This window comes from Symphalangus syndactylus, chromosome 8, assembly GCF_028878055.3.
Source record: "Symphalangus syndactylus isolate Jambi chromosome 8, NHGRI_mSymSyn1-v2.1_pri, whole genome shotgun sequence".
Taxonomy (NCBI): Eukaryota; Metazoa; Chordata; class Mammalia; order Primates; family Hylobatidae; genus Symphalangus; species Symphalangus syndactylus.
This window is the reverse complement of record NC_072430.2, coordinates 128597888-128621572: the sequence shown is the minus strand read 5'-3', so window position 1 is coordinate 128621572 and position 23685 is coordinate 128597888. Positions and strand designations below refer to the sequence as shown.

Genomic DNA, 23685 nt, shown 5'->3' with positions numbered 1-23685 from the left:
TATCAGCTACATAATATTCCATGTAGTTTACCTGGGTGGGCCAATTTTGTGTTTAGACTGTGAGCAGGGATCTCACATTGCAAGAAGTGAGGTATTTTACAAAGCTTCTTACATCAAAAGACAGCAGTTTTTGCCATGAGCCAGCTTATGCTGAGCACTTTGTATGTGTTGTCCCATTGAATTTTCGTAGCTCTGTAAAGTAGGTGCTATTATTATAGGCTTTTACAGATAAAGAAACTAAGACTTGGAGTCAAGGAACTTGCCAAAGTCTCAGAGCTAGTGTGATACAGGTGCAGGATTCGAATACAGGTCTTATAACCTCAGATCTCGTGGCCTTGGCACGTGTCCTCTATAAAAGGATGCAGTACTTGAGTGACCCGGTAGAAAGACAGAAAAGGTGTTATTTTATCTCCCAGCTCCTCAAGGCACCAAATAAAGGTAAGCATGTGTATGTCTGATGCACTCTGGCTACCACTGGTCATCACCTTCTGTGGTCAGAAGCAGAAGGAGTGGGGGGAAATCAGTCATCAAGCAGAGGTGACTGGATGCAGAATGGTTCATGGTTATTAATAATTACTGATCAGTTAATGATGGGTCCAGCCAAGGATGGATTAACTGGTGAAGCTAGATGATCTCTCTCCTCCCTCGAACACGTTCCAGCTCATAACTTTTCATTATTCATTACTTCAATCCTTCTTAACAGAATAGTAAACATTTCTAGAAGCAGTTAACACCTCCAGGTCCTTATTTCATGCCCTGGAGCAATCACTTATTAACCACTTCCCAGATTTCACAGTTTCTGAAAATTAGCTCCGCCAGAATAGAGACTTAATGTTTTCTTCAAGGATTAAAGAGCTCATTAGGAAGTGATTTTTTTCTCACTTTCCCATTGATTTTTCCGTTTCTGCTGAGACCGTTTTGTTATGCAGGCTAAGAGTAAAGATGAAGAATCCTCTCTTTCATTCTTTTTTTTTTTTTTTTTTTTTGAGACGGAGTCTCGCTCTGTAGCCCAGGCTGGAGTGCAGTGGCGCAATCTCGGCTCGCTGCAAGCTCCGCCTCCCGGGTTCACGCCATTCTCCTGCCTCAGCCTCTCCGAGTAGCTGGGACTACAGGCGCCCGCCACCACGCCCGGCTAATTTTTTGTATTTTTAGTAGAGACGGGGTTCCATCGTGGTCTTGATCTCCTGACCTCGTGATCCACCCGCCTCGGCCTCCCAAAGTGCTGGGATTACAAGCGTGAGCCACCGCGCCCGGCCCTCTCTTTCATTCTTAGGTTGCCGCAAGACAAGCCAGGCTCGGGTGAGAGTTCAATGCACATGGGAGCTGAGGCGGGCTGCACATGGGTTACTGAACAGCCCTGCAGGAAATGCAGTGTGCTAGGACCAGGAGAGCCCCAGTTCCTCCGCCAGTTGTCTATGTTGTTTCTTCCTTAGGTTTTTCCCTAAAAAAAACTGTAGTGTCATCCTGTAGTGCCATATATTCTAATAACCTCACAATTTTTATGATATTTCAGTGTTCATCAAGTACACTCCCTTTCCCTCTCTTGGTGTCTTTCTCTTCATCTCTCCCTCTGTCCATCCCTCCCAACACTGTTCTATGGAGAACTGGCATATTGAAGTTCCCTGTCTCAAAGGCAGTGATTGGCACATGTCATCTCCAAAGAAAAGATCAGTGAAAATCGTGCAAGAAACTTGCTCTCTTCTTGTTTGCTGAACTCCCTAAGATGTGGAATCTGTTTTGTCTATAGAGCATCTTGCAGGTAGACTGTTCTCCAAATAACATTTGAGAAATGCTGGCTTAAATTATTCTTCTCGGGTTTTCATTAGTAAGTAGAAGTACCATAAAATATCGAAAACTCCAATGGTGATTACTGGAATGGGTGAAGAGTGAATAGGGCAAGGTGGTGAAGTAGGAAGAAGACAATCCTTGGCATTAGACTATCCTGGCTCCTCACTTCTTAGCCGTGCATCCTTTGGAGGTTACTTCATTTCTCTAAAGGTGGCTTCCTCAATTGCAAAATAGCGCTTCTTATGCCTACCCCGTGAGGTGCTATAGATGCTCAGCCTGTTGAAGGGTTGATATGGGCCTGGCACAGAGTAAGCCCTGTGGATGCTCTCTATCCCTCTCTCTCTTCACATGCACATGTAGGCTTATCCAAAATGAGGACTATAGGTGATAAAATTGCACCATGTTGGGATTCCTGCTTAATGAGTAAATTTTAGCTGCTCTTGTCCCAAAAACAGCAAAATGGGTAATTATGTGAGATAATGGATATGTTAATTTGCTTTACCATAGTAACTATTTTACTATCTATATGTATCCCATAACGTCATATTGTGTACCTTAATTAAATACACAATACAGTTTATTAAAAAAAAAAAAAAGGAATGATTCTAAGGCAGCTTGAATGTATTCTTTTATTCATGTAAGGGTCAACTTCTTGCAAAGGACTGAATTTTAAGCACTTTATGATTTAGTTAAATTCTCCTTAACAGAATTAAAGTGATTTCAGTGATTCCCAAAGGCATTCTGTCTAGACTGAAGAAAGGAGAATTCTTCACCGGGGAAAGAAGAAATAATTGTCCTTATCTTTGTCCTTCTAAGGAAGCTATTTGTGGAAAAGGGAAGTTCTCCAACTGAGTTGCTCTCTGAAACTATCCCGGTGACCAGCAACCACTCATCCCGCTTCTAGAAGTCAACAAGGATACACTGAACCTGCTTCTGATTTCTTTAGGGTCGACAAGTGCCCCCAATGATTTATGGTACAACTTCATTGAACTGCCCTACCACGGGGAAAGCATCAGCATGCTGATTGCACTGCCGACTGAGAGCTCCACCCCGCTGTCTGCCATCATCCCACACATCAGTACCAAGACCATAGACAGCTGGATGAGTATCATGGTGCCCAAGAGGGTGCAGGTGATCCTGCCCAAGTAAGTGGCCCCTTCCCCTCAAAGAAAACAGTGGCATTGTTCAATCAGCAGGTGTTATGTTGGATGTCAGACAACATGAGGTGAAAATATGGCACATCATGAAGCCTGTTCTGTTCTGCAGAAATTTCATGGTGGGATTACGAGGCCGTGCCTTTCTAAACGCTTTTATTCAATGCCTGTGCTTCCTGTATGGTAAGATATGGATCATAAGAAAGGAGAGAGGGCAACCTTGGTCTCTAAAGCTCCACATGAGTATAAGCTGTTCATGGTACTGCAGGGGCTTTCTGACATATCTCATTGTATTTAAAAGACTGAAAACACGTGGGTCATCATAGTATGGATGAAAGTACAGTGAAGTTTAATAGAACTCCATGTGCTTTCATAAGGAGCTTCATTTTAGTTATTTATTTATTTAACTAGAAGTTCATGAAGACCAAGGCAGCCCGTTTTTCTGTTATACGCTAAGAGTAAGACAAAGATGGAATCTGAGCTGTTATGACTTGAAGCCATGGGAAAAGTAACCCCAAATCCTGTATGAATCTTCATGTTCTAACAGGTCAGAGAATGCTTTGTCCAGAACTGTGAAGAAACAATGAATGTTGTTCTCTTTCTATGAACTTTTCAACATTGCTGCCTTCCCACCATCCAGAGCTTTTAACAACCCAGGTCTTGGTGGTAGTGGAGAGTTCTAACAGCTTTTGATTCTTTGGTCACCGAGTTAAGTAATCGGAGTAAGACATTCACAATAAGTATTACTAATCCTCTCAAGATTTTTTTTTTTTTTTTGGTAAAATAAGCCTTCAAGTAGGCAATGCTTGATATAAATAAATAAGATGGTGGCATCGTAGGCCTCAATGGGTAAAGAATAGGTTCTTTACCATTATAGCCCATCTGTGGTGAGAATCTGCCCACCTCTCCTTGGTGCTCTTCCACAGGATGAGATCAAATCTAATAAAGCATGCTCTGATGATAGTAACTGGCATTTACACACACACACATATATATATATACACAAACACATATACACACACACACACACACACATATATATATCTCCATATATCCCCAAGGCCAGGTAGGTCACAAATATTCAGGAAACCTATATTATACCCAAATATAATATCATGTCACCTATGCCTAATCTTTGCTCCTGTTTTAATAGTAAAATACTTTCAGAATCTCAAAAGGGGCTGGGCATGGTGGCTCACACCTGTAATCCCAACACTTTGGGAGGCCAAGGAGGGCGGATCACGAGGTCAGGAGTTCAAGACTAGCCTGGCCAACATGGAAAAACCCCGTCTCTACTAAAAATACAAAAATTTAGCCAGGCATGGTGGTGGGTGCCTGTAATCCCAGCTACTTGGGAGGCTGAGGCGGGAGAATTGCTTGAACCCAGGAGGCAGAGGTTGCAGTAAGCCAAGATCGCACCATTGTCCTCTGGCCTGGGCCACAGAGCAAGACTCTGTCTCAAAAACAAGAATCCCAAAATGAACTATCAGGAATGTTTCTCCTCTCTTTTGACCATCTCCAATCCCAATAAGGATGGCAGGTCTTAGAGCAGCCAAGATGGACGTGGGGAACTTTAGTTGGATATGGGGAAGAATGATAGATATTCCAGAGTACTAGGAACTTAACACTCAACCTCCACGTCAGTATAAAAGAAAGTATGTTTGTAGATCTTCCTAAGTATTGGAACAGAGGGCCCATTACACCCGAGGGTGGGAGCGCCTATTCTTTTTTTTTTTTTTTTTTTTTTTGAGGCGGAGTCTCGCTCTGTCGCCCAGGCTGGAGTGCAGTGGCGCAATCTCGGCTCACTGCAAGCTCCGCCTCCCAGGTTCACGCCATTCTCCTGCCTCAGCCTCCTGAGTAGCTGGGACTACAGACGCCTGCCACCGTGCCCAGCTAATTTTTTGTATTTTTAGTAGAGATGGGGTTTCACCGTGTTAGCCAGGATGGTCTCGATCTCCTGACCTCGTGATCCGCCCGTCTCGGCCTCCCAAAGTGCTGGGATTACAGGGGGAGCGCCTATTCTTGCCGTTAGTATGTATGACTCATTTTGCCAGCTAAGTGTTTGAGAGATAAGTTATCCTTATCTGGTATTTAAATTTGGAATTCAAATTTAAGATGCAATTCAGATCGGTATTCAGATATTAACTTTAAAAGAATCAGTTTGTAAACATGCACCAACTCTATCATGTAGCATTTATAGCCTTGTGATTTTTTTTCTCCATTTCTGCTTTCATGCTAGGTTCACAGCCGTAGCACAAACAGATTTAAAGGAGCCGCTGAAAGTTCTTGGCATTACCGACATGTTTGATTCATCAAAGGCAAATTTTGCAAAAATAACAAGTATGTTCAATTTAAAATGTATTTGTATACTTGAAGAAAGTGTTACAAACTGAGACTGATTTGTTCAGAGAAAAAGGATCAGAATTAGGAATGTGTTGCCCTAAAACTGTAGAAGGTTTCATTTGATATATTGCCAAATGATGCTATTGACCTTCGTTTATTTATTGACCTTCATTTATTATTTATTTTTCTTTTATCTTTTTATTTCAATAGTTTTTGGGATACAAGTGGTTTTTGGTTACATGGATCAGTTTATATAGCAATGAAGTCTGAGATTTTAGTACACTCCTCCCCCGAATAGTATACATTGTACCCAATAGGTATTAATAGATTTTTAGCTCCTCACCAACCCATGCTCCTCCTTCTGAGTCTCCATAGTCCATTATACCACTCTGTATGCCTTTGCATACCCATAGCTTATCTCCCACTTATAAGCGAGAACATACAGTATTTGGTTTTCCATTCTTGAGTTACTTCATTTAGAATAATGGCCTCCAGCTCCATTTAAGTTGCTGCAAAAGATACTATTTCATTCTTTTTATGACTGAGTAGTAGTCCATGGTGTGTATATACCTCATTTTCTTTATCTAGTCATTGCTCTTGACCTTCATGTAAATCAGCATCCCCACATTTTGCATGTACATTTCATGGGAAGCCCCAGTGACTACCTAAAGGATTATGTCATGTATTGCTTTTATGAATATTGGCTCTGACTTAGGTATTGTCACTCTGTTTTCAAATGCCAACTTTTTCCTTTTGCTTGAAAAAAAATCAAGACTGCAGGCATTCACTATACCCAGATATGTATTTTGGCATTTCATGCTCATTAATCTGAAGCAATATAAATTCAAATGAATCTGATTAAAACTTTCCTTTGCCAAAGCAATTAAGGCATGCTTTTCATGTGCCAGCAGTATATGTACCTTTTTCTAGAGTTATGTTTGAATGGTCAGTCCTTTGTTCTTTAAATTTAGAACATAGCAATCTTTCCAAGGAAAAGCCATGGCTTGAACATTATTTGCACTCCAGTTTGCAAATAACCTTGAGTGGTAAGAAATTAGCTCATTACCAGCTTCAGTTGCATGCTAGTAAACACCTAGTACCTGTTCTGGGGACAAACATGACTCCCCTGGTGAACCTGCAGCTCTGTGGATATTCTGATAGCCATTAATCCCTCATGACTCAAACTCAGGCCTTCAGCCCAGCAGCATTAGCATCACCCGGGAGCTTGTTTGAAATGCACAATCTTGGGTGTAACCTAGACCCACTGAACCAGAATCCATTTTAACAGTCCCTCAGCCCAGCAAAGACTGAGAAGCACCATTTTCATCTGCACTTTTCCCTTCAAGGTTATTCGTGGTAGCTGAAATACTAAATGGGGGGGTGTTCACAGGAAGAACCAGGTGCCCCAAATTCTCCTGGAAAGTCCTCTTTAACACTGCATGTGACTTGGGCCCTATAAATGTGCATCTCAGTCACAATTTGGTCATATTAGAGCTGGTCATTGGTGCAGACAGTTCAAAAGCAGATGACACAAAAAGCACATTATCCCTTTGCATCCAGACCTATGTCCCATCCAGACTAATGTCAACTTAAGTTTTAAGTTGACATTAAGTTTTTCATTCTCTGTGAAAGCTACATCCAGTGGGTGTTGCTAGAATGGTCAGAATTTGCTGAGAAGTAAAGTGAGTTCACCAGAATGTCCCTGAGGCACAACTGCATTTACGCATTGGCCCTTCCAGGAAAATCTAAACTCTTTTCTTGTTCGACACTCTTCTCTCACTAGCATGCCCATGAGATGAGTGGCTGTTGTGAAGAGCCAGGACTTACTCTGCCACTAACTAGCCATATGATTGCAGGGAACATTACTTAACATTCTAGGCCTCAGTTTCCCCATCTGTAAATGCTGTCTGAAATCCCTTCTGCATCTGCATTCTGTAACTGAAAAGTAATCTTGTTGCCTTGCTGCTTCCAGAAAACCGGGCTTCCTTTTTAAAGCTCTGCTCTTTTCATTTTTAAAATATAATTCTAGTGATCAGAATTGAATTGATAGAGGCACTAAATCATTTGAGGGCCTGGGCCCCTCTCCAGAAGTGAATATCACAGTTCACGTAGCAGGGACTGAAATTCACAAGTAACAGCTGTCTGCAGCCTTCAACACCAGGACTGTCAGAGGTCACGTCTTCTGACAGACTTTAAAAATTGGAATTTGCCATGGCTTTGAGCTTTGAGGTTACTTCCCCAACCAACCAATGGCCTGCCTATCAAACAAATGCTGATACTGTTTTATTTTCTGGAAACAGGGACAGAAAACCTCCATGTTTCTCATATCTTGCAAAAAGCAAAAATTGAAGTGAGTGAAGATGGAACCAAAGCTTCAGCAGCAACAAGTAAGCACTGGGTCACGTGGCAGGGCTTCCTCTAGCAGGGGAGCAAACACATTCCTGTATACTCATTGGTTGAGCAAATATGTAATGCACCTTCTTTCCAGCCAGGCACTGTGTGTGGGTTAACCCTCGGGAGACAGCAGTGAGTACAGACAGATTGAAGACCTGTAACCACAAAGCTCAGAATCTGTTTCATTAAAGAAAAGCATTTCAGTGAGAGAAATTCCTCTAGGACAGGAGTCAGCAAACTTCTATAAAGAGCCAGGTAGTATGTATTTCAGATTTGTGTGTCATACCGTCTCCATCACAGCTTCTTAGCTCTGTCATTGTAGCATGAAAACAGCCATCAACAATACAAGTAAACAGATGTGGCTGTGTTCCAATAACACTTTATTTATAAAAACAGGATTTGTCCTGGTAGACTTGCCTTGAGGAAAATAGTTTGCTGACCCCTGTTCTCAGGAGGATAAAACATGTTCTGGCTTCTTACTGGCAAAAAAGACCAATCTTAAGATTTAAACATAAAATAAACAACAAGTACTTAAAGGAAAATAGGCAATCAGGTCTATCCAGGATAAACCAAAGAATTCGCCAGCATCTGTTGAATTGCGGCAGGATTGCTGTACAGCCTTCCTTGATAATTAGAACATCCACATCTGCTTCCTTCTCAGTGGTTTATATAATGAAGGAGAAAACAGAACAATCCTAAGTCAGTTTTTTCACCCCTCATTATCCATAGGAAAATAGATGAATAGATTTGGCCAACTCTGTGAGCCCATAAAGTGAAAATCTTAGCTACACTTGCAGCTGGGTCAAATATCTCTGGTCATTGAAACATACCAGTTATACTCACAATAGATGTGTTATTGCCTTTCTCGAATAAACATTTTTAAAATTCCTTTAAAGAAGTATTGAAAACAAAGACCCTGAAATGAGAAGGTTGGAAATTTTAAGATGTTTTTTGTCTTTTCTAGGTAATTTTAAGTAACATCTAAAAGTTATTGACCAATTTTGCCGAGTGTAACTATCAGGACCAGCTACATGGTTTGTGGGGTCCTGTGCAAAATGAAAATATTTTGTTCAAAATGTATTAAGAATTTCAAGATAGCAACAGCAGAGTATTAAACCCAGTGCAAGGCCCCATGTAACTGCCCAGGTCCTCCTGTCTTAGTCTGCCTGGGCTGCCATGACAAAATACCATCGACTGGGTGGTTTAAACAACAGAACTCACACTTCTGGAGACTGGGAGTTCAAGATCAAGGTGTTGGTGTTGGCAGGTTTGTTTCTCCTGATATCTCTGGATCTCCAGAGGTCGCCCCCTCCCTGTGTCCTCACATGGTCTTTTCTCCATTCGACACATCCCTGGTGTCTCTCCCACTTCAAATAAGGGCAACAGTCCTATTAGAATAGAACCCTACCTAACCTTCATTACCTCCTCAAAGGCATTATCTCCAAATACAGTCACATTAGGGGTTTGGGGCTTCAGCATATGAATTTGGGGGGAGACATAGTTCAGTCCATAACACCTGCTATTTAATATTTGTTTTTAATAACCTTGAGTAAAAGGGCTTGCCCCAGCATAACTGCAGGTGTTTCCTTTATAACATCAAGCCCAAGTGTTCAATACTTCATGGGGTTTGAGCAAGAGGACTGAGCTATTGCAACAGGCATGTGGTAGTAATGCCACACACCTACCCTCCCTTGAGGCCCTGGTTCAGGCTTATTAAATGGAAGCAAGCCTGGCAGACGAGGAATGGCCAAGACCCATGAGCCTAAAGAAGTTTGCTTTCCAAGTCAGATGCCTACACCTGGTAAGTTGAACAGCAGTATAAGGTAGAAGGTCCCGGATGAGTGGTCTACATTCCAGTGCAAAGGAAACCTAAATAGTGTGCCAAAGGAGAAGGCACAGATACAAAAGCTGATAATTGGGCTGGGCCTTTATATACAAAAAAGATTTAGAGAAGCTAAACAGGACCAGGGGTCGGGCACGGTGGCTCACGCCTGTAATCCCAGCACTTTGGGAGGCTGAGGCACGTGGATCACTTGAGGTCAGGAGTTCGAAACCAGCATGACCAACATAGTGAAACCCTGTCTCTACTAAAAATACAAAAATTAGCCGGGTGTGGTGGCGCATGCCTGTAATCCCAGCTACTCAGGAGGCTGAGGCAGGAGAATCATTTGAACCTGGGAGGCAAAGGTTGCAGTGAGCCGAGATCACGCAACTGCACTCCAGCCTGGGTGACAGAGTGAGACTCCATCCCAAAAAAGAAAAAGGACCGGCAGCTTTATCAGCAAAGCAGATGGTGTGAATAAAAAATAGCTAATAACAATAAATATGCATTAGATGTGTTTAGTGGCAAACACTGTTCTAAGAGCTGTAATATGTCGTATTTAATTCTCATCAAAACTCTAGGAGGAGTAAGTACGTTTATCAGAGATGGTGCTTGTGTAGAAGAGATGAGAGAGTAATGTAAAGGGCCTGGCCCAAGGTAGGCTTAGTAAATGGTGACCGTTGAGCCTGTTGTAACATGGCCAGCCTATGGAACAAGCATTAAGTGTGTCTTCAGACACCAGCCTCTGAGGGTCCATGAAGCTAGCTAACTTGCTGGCCTTATGCTTACATGACTTCACGTAATGTGCACAACACATTTTCCTTTTCTTCCCATAGCTGCAATTCTCATTGCAAGATCATCGCCTCCCTGGTTTATAGTAGACAGACCTTTTCTGTTTTTCATCCGACATAATCCTACAGGTAAGTGACTCTCCTCTTCCATCATTCCCTCTTTGTTAGAATTTCAAAAGGTATATTGCACTCTTCGTTACATCTAGCAGTGGTGCCCATAATCCATTTCCCTAATGTCAATAGTTGCAGACACTTTGAATAATATAACCACCCATGTTAAAGAGATAGGAAAATAAAGGCTGTGTTTACAGATGTGATGGAATCTTTTACACACTGACAGGATTTTAGGTTTTGCAGATTGTTTTTAACAGAGAGGCTCAGCATCCCTTTGGAACACTTTTGACATCTACTGACTTTTCCATATTTATATAAATGTGATAGTTCAATTTTGCTAGAAGCTGTAGAACTTCAAATTTTGTGTATTAGTCTGTTCTCACGCTGCTATGAAGAAATACCCTAGAGTGGGTAATTTACAAGGAAAAAGAGGTTTAATTGACTCGCAGTTCCACATGGCTAGGGAAGCCTCAGGAAACTTACAATTGTGGTGGAAGGCATCGCTTCACAGGGCAGCAGGGGAGAGAATGAGAGCCGAGGGAAGTGGGAAACCCCTTATAAAACCATCAGATCTCGTGAGAACTCACTCACTACCACGAGAAAGTATGGGGGAAACTGCTCCTATGATTCAGTTATCTCCAACTGGTCCTGCCCTTGATACATGGGGATTATTACAATTCAAGGCAAGATTTGAGTGGGGACACAGAGCCAAACCATATCACTTTGTAAGCCCACTCTATTGTTATACCTTGGGAAGTGTTAATACGGTAGATTTTTGCTCTGTGAGTCATGGTTCAAACTTGGCTCTGGCCTTAAGCCTCATCTTTAATATAAGGACAACAGTAGTGCTGACTGCTTATTACAGTTATGAAGTATAAGTTCATCTTTGTACAGAGGTTGGCTTCTTGTTGGTACAAGAGTGGGCACTAATATATTTTAGCTTTTACTATTTTATTTAATCAGTAATATAAGATAGTTCCTTATTCTCTTATCTCATTGCATCTGTGATGTTCTAATTGGCATGCTCCAGAACTGAGCTAGCCAATGAGGGAGCTTCTGGCCACATGTGGCTATTTAACATTAACTTTAAAAATTCCATTTCTGGTCGGGTGCGGTGGCTTATGCCTGTAATCCCAGCACTTTGGGAGGCCAAGGTGGGTGGATCACCTGAGGTCAGGAGTTCGAGACCAGCCTGGCCAACATGGCAAAACCCCATCTTTGTTAGAAATACAAAAAACTGGCTGGCAGTGGTGGTGGGCACCTGTAATCCCAGCTACTTGGGAGGCTGAGGCAGGAGAATTGCTTGAACCCGGGAGGCGGAAATTGCAGTGGGCCGAGATCGCACCATTGTACTCCAGCCTGGGCGACAGTGCAAGACTCTGTCTCAAGAAATAAAAAATAAAATTAAAATTCAATTTCTTAGTCTCACTAGCCACATTTTAAGCACTCTCTGGCCACATGTGACTAGTGGCTACCATGCTGGACAACAAAGATATAGACCATCTCTACCACTGCAGACAGTTCTACTGGACAACACTACTGAGCAAGAGGTCAAACATGATTGTTTCCCTTCCCTTAAATAGAATACCTTCCATCTTATTTTAAGGATTATTAATTTACCGAGTCATGCATTGTTTTCTTTTAATTCTGTAGGTGCTGTGTTATTCATGGGGCAGATAAACAAACCCTGAAGAGTATACAAAAGAAACCATGCAAAGCAATGACTACTTTGCTACGAAGAAAGACTCCTTTCCTGCATCTTTCATAGTTCTGTTAAATATTTTTGTACATCGCTTCTTTTTCAAAACTAGTTCTTAGGAACAGACTCGATGCAAGCGTTTCTGTTCTGGGAGGTATTGGAGGGAAAAAACAAGCAGGATGGCTGGAACACTGTACTGAGGAATGAATAGAAAGGCTTCCAAATGTCTAAAAGATTCTTTAAACTACTGAACTGTTACCTAGGTTAACAACCCTCTTGAGTATTTGCTGTTTGTCCAGTTCAGGAATTTTTGTTTTGTTTTGTCTATATGTGCGGCTTTTCAGAAGAAATTTAATCAGTGTGACAGAAAAAAAAAATGTTTTATGGTAGCTTTTACTTTTTATGAAAAAAAATTATTTGCCTTTTAAATTCTTTTCCCCCATCCCCCTCCAAAGTCTTCATAGCAAGCGTTATTTTGGGGGTAGAAACGGTGAAATCTCTAGCCTCTTTGTGTTTTTGTTGTTGTTGTTGTTGTTGTTTTATATAATGCATGTATTCACTAAAATAAAATTTAAAAAACTCCTGTCTTGCTAGACAAGGTTGCTGTTGTGCAGTGTGCCTGTCACTACTGGTCTGTACTCCTTGGATTTGCATTTTTGTATTTTGTACAAAGTAAAAATAAACTGTTATGAGTAGTAAAAATAAAGCTATTTCTCTGCTATTTGAAAATACAATAGAAGAAACTGAGCCTTTTAAACATTCGTCAGCCTCTTCTAATTATGTAAACATCAGGAAATTCAAAGCTCGGAGACTTTTCCCATCCTTTTCCTCTAGACCTGACAGTCAAACACTTCCCCGCTTCAACATGTCTCATTTTATAGATCACTTCAACAGAGTAACTATTACAGTAATCCTAGTTCTACTCTTAGCTACATTCACTCCAGCAATGGCTAAGAATTCTCAGCAAAGAAACGGATTTTGTAGCAAGTACAGAATGAAGTTGCTGGGTACCATGTATTTTGGAAATCCTGGGGGAACAGGAACTGTTTCGTTTTTGGTGACAGGCAGGAGTGTTTTTGAAATGACAGGTTTTTTTTGTTGTTGTTTTTTTGTTTTTTTCGAGGTAACTTTCCAAGTTGAACTCAAACATCATAATTCTTTTTTTTCTTTTTACAGAGACATGCCTCACCATCTTGCCCAGGCTAGTCTTGAACTCCTGACCTCAAGTGATCCACCTGCCTCAGCCCCACAAAGTGCTGGGATTACAGGCATGAGCCACTGGCATTCAGCCTACAAATACCATAATTCTGAGGTTACCATTTGCCTGCTTTTTAAAAAACTAATTTCTTAAAGATTTATGCAGTCTAACCTAAATCAGAATTTAAGTTTAAAACATTTATCAAAACTTAAAAACATTTTTTTCTTTTTAGCCCTTGAGTTCTACTTGCCTTAAACTATACATTAAAACCTCACATTTGGCACTCCATCAGTTTGCCATTTGGAATTATTATTTGTCAAGTGGGCTGAGCTTTGCTGTTCCCAACTATGTATGTGTGCTGTTTTTTTTTCTTTTTTTTTTCTTTTTTGAGACAGAGTCTTGCTCTGTCACCCAGGCTGGAGTGCAGTGGCGTGATCTCGACTCACTGCAACCTCTGCTTCCTGGGTTCAAGCAATTCTCCTGCCTCAGCCTCCCCAGTAGCTGGGAATACAGGCATGCACCACTGCGCCTAATTTTTGCATTTTTAATAGAGACAGGGTTTCACCATGTTGGCCAAATTGGTCTCGAACTCCTGACCTCAGGTGATCCGCCTGCCTCGGCCTCCCAAAGTGCTGGGATGACAGGCGTGAGCTACCGCGCCCAGACTACATTTTGATATCTTTAAGTCAATGGTCTGTAGGACTTGTCTTACTTCAAAATGATCAAATTTATGGAAACTCCTTTCCCTGAGGGAAATTGAAATAAATTTAGACTCCGAGACTGCCACAAAAATTACAGGCCTGTGATTGATAGATCATTTTTGCTGTGTAGACATGTTTTCTTTTTTTCCTAAAACTTTTTTTGAGAAATTTAAATTTCCATTTCCATTTTGCCACCTAATAATTTGCTGTTTTTTTTTTTTTAGAGATAGGGTCTCAGTATGTTGTCTATGTTGCCCAGGCTGGTCTCAAACCCTTGGACCTCCCAAAGTATTGGGATTATAGGAGTGAGCCACTGCACCAGGCCTCTAATAATGTTATCTGCAAACATTAACAATGTACTTGGTGTGATGCAGAATGGTGATTTCTCATTTTGCAAATTTCTCATTTAAATCATGCCATCACTCCAAGGTCTCTCAGTTGCCCAGGCTGTAATGCAGTGGTGTGATCATGGCTCACTGCAGCCTTGAACTCCTGGGCTCAAGCAGCCCTTCTGCCTCAGCCTCCCGAATAGCTAGGACTTACAGGCACGCACCACCACACCTGGCTAATTTTTTTTAAAAATTTTTTTGTAGAGATGGGGGTCTTTGCTGTGTTACCCATGCTACTCTGAAATTCCTGGCCTCAGGCAGTCCTCCAGCCTCAGTATATAGACATGTTTGAGCAAATAATGTATCTTATAGATTAGATGTCACACTGAGTTTGAACAAGAGACAGGCTGCAGTTTTCCTAAAGTAACAAAATGATAGACCTTTGTTAAAACTGAGACAAACCATCAGTGTAGTCACTCTTTTGACAGGTCATGAGATGGGTACTTCTGATTCTGCCTTGGACACCGTGGAGGAAGAGAGTAGGTACTGACCCAAATACACTGAAAGCTCTGACTTAACTGGCCTTTGACTCTGTCCTAAAAAGGAGAGATGACAGGAAATTTTGAAGCAAAAGAAAATCCCAATCGTAACAGAAGTTTACAAAGAGGCCCAAGGGAGTGGCCTTTGTACCAGGAGTGCTGTTTTCTGAAAATGAAAAACTGAGTAATACATGAGATTCACATGCAGGGCGGGTAAGAAAGAGCAGGGATGCAGGCATTTCCCCTGGGCCAGCAGAGTAGCAATTGCCCACTTCCTAAGAGTGATCAGTGGTGACAGCTGGGAGAGAGGTGCGAGCTGGTAAGCTGGAAGGTGACTTCTATGTCCTTGACCTCCTGTGAATGTTGAAAGACACTGTGTCATTTGCCTACTGAGAGTCAGCTTTGGGAAGCCAAAGAGTGGAAGACACTACTGGCTTTAAAGACCCGTTTCTCTGGGGATTCCCAAACTGTGCCTTCGACCATGTCTTAAATCTTGAAGAAAAAGAGATAGAGATGTTGTGATTTAAATGAGAAATCTGCAAAATGAGAAATAGCTGTTCTTCATCACACCAAGTGCATTGTTGGTGTTTTCAGATAAAATTATTATTAGGTAGCAAAATGGAAGTGAAATTTTTGATTCTTAGTGCCATACCTCTTTCATCTAAGTTTATGATCCCACCTTGACCCTCTCTTGAATCTTGAAGATAAAAATAGAGATGGTGTGATTTAAATGAGAAATTTGCAAGATGAGAAATCACCGTTCTTCATCACACCAAGTACATTGTTAATGCTTGCAGATAACATTATTATTAGGGGCTTGGTGCAGTGGCTCACTCTTATAATTCCAATACTTTGGGAGGCCCAAAGGTTTGAGACCAGCCTGGGCAACCTACTGAGACCCTATCTCTTAAAAAAAAAAAAATTATTAGGTGGCAAAATGAAAATGAAATTTTAAATTTCTTAGTGCTATACCCCCTTCATCTGAAGTTTATAATCTCTTGCCAAAGGTAAAGTGAAGAATGGCAGGGCTCCATGCCTATCCTTCCTAGACAAAAAACAATAAAAAAATCCCAGGACCAAGAATTGAGTCCTGGTGGCGGACTGCCAGGAGCCTCATGAACATCACTGTCAAGTCAGTTCATCTGATGATGGTCAGCTGATTTTTTTTTTTTTTAACTAGATTTGTCTTATTAACTGTGTAAGTTTATTGCTAAATGTCTCCTGGCACTTACTGATATGTCTTCATGTGAAGATGCTGACATCAATAGTTTATGTACAGGAAGCATCGTCAGAAAGTCAAACTCTTCCCCTCTCGGAAATATCCTTCTCTGTCAATGACCTCTTTACTCATGTCTTCTGCAAAAAAGATCAGAATAGAACAAACTGAGTTCATTGGAAATTTGAAAAATAAAATAGGGACAGGGTCTTGCTATGCTTCACAGCTGGTCTCCTGAGCTCAAGCAATCCTCTTACCTTGGCCTCCCAAAGTGCTGAGATTACAAGCATAAGTCTCGGTGCCACGCCTTCATTTGCAATTTTAATACACAACTCAGGTGAAAAGATACTCCTTGAACTCCTCTGAATAATCAAATACTGTAGTTCTTCCTCAATTGAAGAAGGAGTAAGTTAATGTTTTTCATTTCCCCAATTGTTTTTCTCCCAGAAAGTTTTCTTAAACCATTAGTCTTCTGTAGTTAGTAAACACTAATAGGCAGGCAGATAAATGAACAACAAATAAATAGTCATGGAAAGCACAAAGACCACCAATGCCAAAACAGCTTTTTTCAGGAGTGCGTGTAATTGTGATTTTTGATTGCATAAGTTCCAGGAAAAATTGTTATTGCTTTGCATGATGGGATTAGATCTAGCAATCGTTCTTGGTATTATACAGAGAGAACCATGGCTTTCAAGTAAGTGCTTTGATACCCAACCAAAGTTAAGAGCCTCTAGGTCCCAGAGGACAACAGTTGAGGGACTTTGCAAACTAAGGCTGGGGGAGATGGAACAGGTAAGAACTGAGGGGAAGAAAAACAAAGTGGGCTTAGGATGGAGAACTTGGGCAGCATGCCAGCAGCTGAGCATCCTCAGTGCACAGCCCTCTGCTAGGGATGCTGTGAGCTGGCCGCCCTGATGGGAAGACTGTCTACGTCTGGCTTCAGGAACTGTCTCGATGGACACAGGATTCCCTTGCCTCCACAGTGCATCTTCTCCTATCAACAAAAGGAAGTAGGAAGACACACCAAGAAGAGGCCTGCAAAAAAGTCTTTTAAAAGTTTTATCTATGGCAGCCCTGCACTCTTCCTTCTTTCCAGGGAATAGAAAAGAGCTCAAAAATCCATACCTTCACATCAGAGGTGAATTGTTCATACATCAAATTCTTATCCAAAGGCGAGGCAAGAACAAGGTGAGCTGGCTCCTAAAGAAGTATTCATGGAATATTAGAGCCGAATGGGGCCTTGAAAAGTCATATTTCATGGTAATCCTGTGCCATATAGACATAATCTTTCCTGTATCAGTAGAAAGTAGATTCCCTATAATGGCACAATTCACATACTAAATTGTGCAATAGGATTACAGCACCATCTTGTGGCCAAAATCAGTACAGCGCTGAACACAAAAAGCTCCAATTTGCTCCGTTCTTACTTGGAGTTTAGTATTAGTTTCTAGTTTACTTTCTTGTGACCACATACAACATTGTGAGAAAAAAAATTCCTCATTATACATATGCATATAATAAAAGTATGAATTTAAAAGAATAGGGGTTATGTAAGTCTGTAGACATTAATGTTACATTTTTGGCTAGGGGATTTTTTGGTACAATTATGCTTTGGGCACAGGGAACTGGAGAGTGGGAAAAGGTGGAAAAAGTCAGAATTTCAAAGTAAATGATTAATGTCTTTCTCTGGTGTGAACCTAAATTGAAATGTCAGTGCTTCCTTCCAGTCTTATGACTATCTTATCAACATGGACGAGGCATTAAAGAGCTAGTCCTTCACATGGTCACTGAATGCTCTTGGTCACACGCACCATTTGACGACATCCTTGTACCCACGTTCCTTCTGCCCACATATCATACTTATGCAGTTAGGCTCATAGGACAAATAGCTACTCAGAGACTGGTTCCAAATTTCAAGCTATATTTGATATGCAATTGAAAATGTATGTCAATTTTTCTAAATTTCCTACATTTCTACCCTATTTTAGTGGGTGCTTTAAAAAAGTACAACAATTTAAGTTCAAAGAAGGCTTTACTTAGAAATATGTTGAAATTACATTCTACATAAGGCATATGGATCTCTACTTGCAAAGTAGTTTTATGAACTAGAGCTAGACTTGTCCCACATGTAAATTTGGAAGCATTCAAGGTTTAAAAGCTTGAAAACCTAAAAGGATAGTTCCCCTCCAAGCTTGTAGGTTAAGGTCCTGCAAACTCCCGAGCAGGAGAAATTTGGGAATGCACAATCAGCACTATTTGGGGGCAGGGGGCAGGAAGGATTACTGGGTTTGCAAATGAATTCCCTAGACTTTCTTAATGTTTACCTTAAAAAAAAATTAGAATCATACCACAGCTAGATTCTGCCATCTCACAGATGCTGGATAAGTGGTCAGAAGACATGTCTTGCTTTCCAGAAAAGTTCGTCGTATAATCTCTTTTCTCCTACAGTGCCAATGAGATGCTTATCAAATCATGTTTACTTGTGAGTAACACACATAAATGGCATTTTACCACTGGTTTTGGTCCTCTATCTTTGTGTTCCATTACTAGGAGTTGAAGTTAACTCTGCAAAAAAGGTAAAATATAGTTGACCCTTGAACAGTGCAGGGATTAGGGATGTTGACCCCTCATGTAGCAGTAAATCTGTATATAACTTTTAACTTCCCAAAAACTTAACTCCTAATAACCTATGGCTGACTGGAAGCCTTACTGATAATACCTTAATAATCAATTAACACATATTTTATTATATATATTATAAACTATTCTTACAACAAACTAAGCTAAAAATATTAAAGGAATCAAAGGAAGAGAAAATATATTTACTATTCATTAGGTGGACATGGATGATCAAAAAGGTCTTCATCCTTGTCTTCACGCCATTAGGTGGACATGGATGATCAAAAAGGTCTTCATCCTTGTCTTCACGCTGAGTAAGCTGAAGAGGAGGAGGAAAAGGGGATGGTCTTGCTGTCTCAGGGTGGCAGAAGCAGAAGAAAATCTGCATATACATACTGATCTGCACAATTCAAACCCACGTTGTTCGAGGGTCAACTTTAACTCGCTTTTAACCTACCAATTCAGTCAACTAGTTATTTTTCAAATTTTCCCCTCCAAAAAGTCTCTGCTTTATCTTTGGGAGCTATAAACCCTGTAAGATAACTCAAGTTCCACTTTCCTAGCCAGTCTCAGGAAAGGCATTTCAAAGTTCCTTCATCTTTCTTTATAAAAAACTATCAGGCCGGGCGCAGTGGCTCACGCCTGTAATTCCAGCACTTTGGGAGGCCGAGGTGGATGGATCATGAGGTCAGGAGATTGAGACCATCCTGGCCAACACGGTGAAACCCCGTCTCTACTAAAATACAAAAAAATTAGCTGGGCGTGGTAGCATGCACCTATAGTCCCAGCTACTCGGGAGGCTGAGGCAGGGGAATTGCTTGAACTCAGGAGGTGAAACTTGCAGTGAGCTGAGATGGCGCCACTGCACTCCAGCTTGGGCAACAGAGCAAGACTCCATCTAATGAATAAATAAATAAATAAATTCATGGCAAAAGTACTGTTGGTTTTAACATTTTACCTCTTTTCTATTCTCAACTCGTAGGTCCTGCTATTCTTGTTAAACCCTGGGAGTGACTACTGGAAGACTCAAACTAAAACTTACTGTTGCCAAAGTTTTTAAAAAATGATAAATGAAAAGGAATTTGCAGTTAGGGGATTATTGAACTGACCACAAAGGATTAGAAAACCAAAACCTCTCTACTGAATTAAATGTGTTCCAATACCTAGAACAGTGCTTGGTACATACTATTATTATGACTGGAATACAAAATTGAACTGATAAATACCTGCTTTATTTTCCCTTCACCATTAACATTTTAAGCTGTTTTTGAGTTTCAACTTCTTAGAAAAGGCAATTTCTGAAAAGCATAAAATTTGCCTTTTCCTATTTATAATAGAAATTGAATAAGAAACATACTAGAAGTATACACAATTTTAAACTTAGAATTTAGGGATCATGTAAATAGCTGCCTACTTATAATCTGTACTATGCATTTCCCAAAGAGTTTTAACATTACTATTTTAGTTAAAATTGTTATTACAGAAGCGAAGTTCATCAACCTCCTGCCATTACTGGGTATATCAAATTAAAATGCAATGTAACATGTGGAGAAAAAAAACTTTACTGGTATTACAGCAAAAAAATTCACATAAGATACATAAATTATGATACCTCAAAGCTAGAGGCAAATGAAATACACCTAATTATACAAATTCTATACAATTAAATCAAGAATATTAGGAAAATTTCTTGCAAAAATGTCAAAAAAAGATTTGATCTGGTCGGGCACAGTGGCTCACACCTGTATTCCCAGCACTTTGGGAGGCCATAGCGGGTGGATCACCTGAAGTCAGGAGTTCAAGACCAGCCTAGCCAACTTGGTGAAACCCCATCTCTACCAAAAACACAAAAATTAGCCAGGTATGGTGGCATGTGCTACTAGGGAGGCTGAGTCCCAGCTACTAGGGAGGCTGAGGCACGAGAATCGCTTGAACCTGTGAGGTGGAGGTTGCAGTGAGCCAAGATCGCACCACTGCAGTCCAGCCTGGGCGACAGAGTAAGACTCCATCTCAAGAAAAAAAAAAAAAGATTTGATCAAACCAAGATTTTAGAAAAACAAAACCAAAAACACTGTGACTTGGTTAACATTTATTTAATTTTGAGAACACAGTAAAAAACAGAAACAAACAAAAACATCATCTATTTCTTCACAATTTTGAAAATGTCTGGCTTTAAACACCTTTGACATTTATCTCACTTTTGCTCTCAAGTTTCAGGCTGCTGCATCCATGGCTGGCTGGCTGGCAGTGATGCTCTTTTCTGCTTTCAAGGTTTCTGTGGGCTTGGAATAGTTCCAAGGCCGTCTATTTTCTGTGAATCCATAAAGTTTTCTAAGGGCCACTCGAGCAGCCTCTTCTTCTGCAACCAATACTGTTTCCCCAGGTCCTTCTGCAATCAACTTTTTATCACTAGAAAGAGAACAAATAGTAGTCTTAAATTACATGGAATATTGTAAGACAGTACACAAAGCAGTTATAAAGCAATTATGCCTTCTACATCTATTTCAATAACACCCATTAGAAGTAACACAATAGCTCTGATAGATCATCTTTTGGATTTTAACTAGATTTGTTGCAGGTTCATTACATATGGTAATTAGACAAAGATGCACTTATGTTTCCTTAGACATATATACAACTCTATCAAGTCAAAAAAGCAAGTCATATCTACGTTTTCAATTGTTGATGAGAGAATTGGAAGAACATGTAAATAAATATCTCCTTACGAAAACCTGAAACTAGTAAAATTATCTGGAATTATGACTACTTTTATTTTCAATGTGTGATATAACTTGGGAAAAGATTCTGTTGAAAAAATTATGCCTTTTGAGTCTGTCATTTAAACTTTAACACAAATGAGAAACCAGAAATCAGTTCTATATTTCAAATTAATAACTTTAGGCCGGGCATGATGGCTCACGCTTTTTTTTTTGAGACCGAGTCTCGCTCTGTCGCCCAGGCTGGAGTGCAGTGGCACGATCTTGGCTCACTGCAAGCTCCGCCTCCTGGGTTCGCACCATTCTCCTGCCTCAGCCTCCTGAGTAGCTGAGACTACAAGTGCCCGCCAACACGCCCGGCTGGTTTTTTGTATTTTTAGTAGAGACGGGGGTTTCACCGTAGCCAGGATGGTCTCGATCTCCTGACCTTGTGATCCGCCCGCCTTGGCCTCCCAGTGGCTCACAGCTTTAACACCAACACTTTGGGAGACCAAAGCAGGAGGACTGCTTGAGCCCAGGAGTTCGGGATCAGCCTGGGCAACACAGTGAGACCTCTGGAAAAAAAAAAGATACAGTATATAAATAAAAAGAAAAAAAAAAGAATGTTAGAGCTTCAAAACAGGCTCAGATTTTAAAATCATTTTATATATTTCTAATCCAGTCTAATTTATTCCCAAGTGAGGAAACACTCAATGTTGGCTATGAGTATTCTATCGATAAATCTAACATAGGTATTCCTCTGCTTTACTGATATTTCTAGATCATAACCATTTATCTTCCTTAAAAATGTAAAATGTTCCTTCAAGGGAACAAAGAATGTAGAATGTGCACATCAAATACTATAATCCTATTTTTTTTGCTACTTCTGAAATATAGTTAACTACTTCCTGGAAATTTTCTGACCTAAAATTTCATCTGTGCAATTAAAAGCATCTCCTGAAAGTTTCATGCATGGCAACTGCATTTACTAAATCAGATTCAGTTGGCAACTGCATTTACTAAGTCAGATTCAATATAAGCTGATTTGAAAGTGAAGACCGAAACCAAATTAAAGAAAACTAGTGAAGCTACACAAATAAAACAACAACAATATGAAATAAATTTGCTAAAAAACATCTGTTATGATAATAATTGGAAATGAAACAAAGGTTATATAAGTTAAACTTTGTAATAATAAACACATACAAATTTGCACAAAGTTTGAGAATCAGAAAAAGTCATCTTAAAGTGAATAACGAGCATAGAATTTTGTTTTTAGTCTAATGTTGCTGGTTTTATCACTGATCATGTTTTAAAAAGTCATTATGTAAAATCTACAAAAACACTACTACCCAATAGTAATCACTGTAGTGATATGGCATATTACTTCTTACATTTTTTTTTTTTTTTTAGATAAAAGATCATTCTCCAAAATGTCCCAATCTCATTAAAAATTCTTTTAAAATGTCGCCTGTAATAGCTGTACTATATTCCATCATGTACATATATCATTTCCCTCTTGTGGAATATCAAATTTATTTCTAATTGTTTTTTAGTTCAACAACTATTTACTGACCACCATGTCCCAGCAACTGTTCAAAGTATGGAGCATAAAGAGGTAAACAACAAATGTCTTTGTTCACAAAATTTGCCTGCAAATTTAAGGCAAACAACCAAAAGTTGACATACCAAAATCAAAGAACATAAAAAATTTTAAGATGCTTGGCATTTTGTCAACATTATTCACAGAAATATGGTACATTTTTTTCCTACCAGCAGTGTATAAACTGATGATAAAAGATATGTTTAAAAGGTTTGCCAATCAGGTAAGGAACAAAGAGTATCTCACTGTTTTTGCATTTCAAAAAATAAAACTTTTTACACTATCCATTTTCCCCATGTGGTAACTTCTATTTCTTTTATACTTACAAAGTCTTTCGTGATACAAGGATTAGAAAAATATTTACCTAAATTTTAATCTAGCTATCTTAAATATTCAATATTTACATTTAACACTTTAATCTTAACATCTGAGATTAATTTGGGGCAGGTCAACTTTTTACTAACAAAACTAAAAAGCTCTCAACGTGGGTTGATTTATACATTTTGATGGATAACTAAGGCCCTTCTTTTTCCAGTTCTAGGCTCAGCTGAAGCTACTGACAAGAATGGATTCAGGTTAAATCTGTAACACGAACAAGTCAACATTTGTACTTCTACACAGAAAAACTTAAAATAACACACTGCAAGTCTATAGCAAATAGCTGACTGACAAAAGCTAC

The 23685-nt window shown here is 40.0% G+C and overlaps 2 protein-coding genes across 22 annotated transcripts in view; one reads left to right on the top strand and one right to left on the bottom strand.

Annotated features, from left to right (window-relative positions):
• The window catches only part of SERPINE2 (serpin family E member 2), a 63724-nt gene extending 50913 nt beyond the window's left edge, over positions 1-12811 (top strand). For both annotated transcript variants that reach the window (XM_055290789.2, XM_055290790.2), the window contains exons 5-9: positions 2735-2933; positions 5182-5282; positions 7586-7672; positions 10338-10421; positions 12060-12811. In XM_055290789.2, the coding sequence (XP_055146764.1) occupies positions 2735-2933; positions 5182-5282; positions 7586-7672; positions 10338-10421; positions 12060-12097 (509 nt within the window). In that variant the 3' untranslated portion in view covers positions 12098-12811. The remainder of the gene's footprint in view (positions 1-2734; positions 2934-5181; positions 5283-7585; positions 7673-10337; positions 10422-12059) is intronic.
• Positions 1-23685, bottom strand: part of MRPL44 (mitochondrial ribosomal protein L44) — a 34122-nt gene that overhangs the window by 3276 nt on the left and 7161 nt on the right. Inside the window, exons 4-11 of one of the 20 annotated variants that reach the window (XR_010122424.1) lie at positions 20906-21116; positions 18915-19026; positions 18437-18653; positions 17214-17288; positions 16346-16473; positions 16105-16228; positions 8901-9046; positions 5435-8595 (exon numbers count right to left, since the gene is read on the bottom strand). Coding sequence is in view for 2 of the 20 variants with exons in the window: in XM_063645734.1 (XP_063501804.1) it covers positions 20921-21116 (196 nt within the window). In the remaining 18 variants the exon portion in view is untranslated. Of the gene's footprint in view, positions 1-5434; positions 11786-13118; positions 17289-18101; positions 18654-18914; positions 19027-19483; positions 19606-20779; positions 21117-23685 lie in introns of those variants that run through there. The other 19 variants (XR_010122427.1, XR_010122421.1, XR_010122425.1 and 16 more) reach the window with 19 other exon arrangements.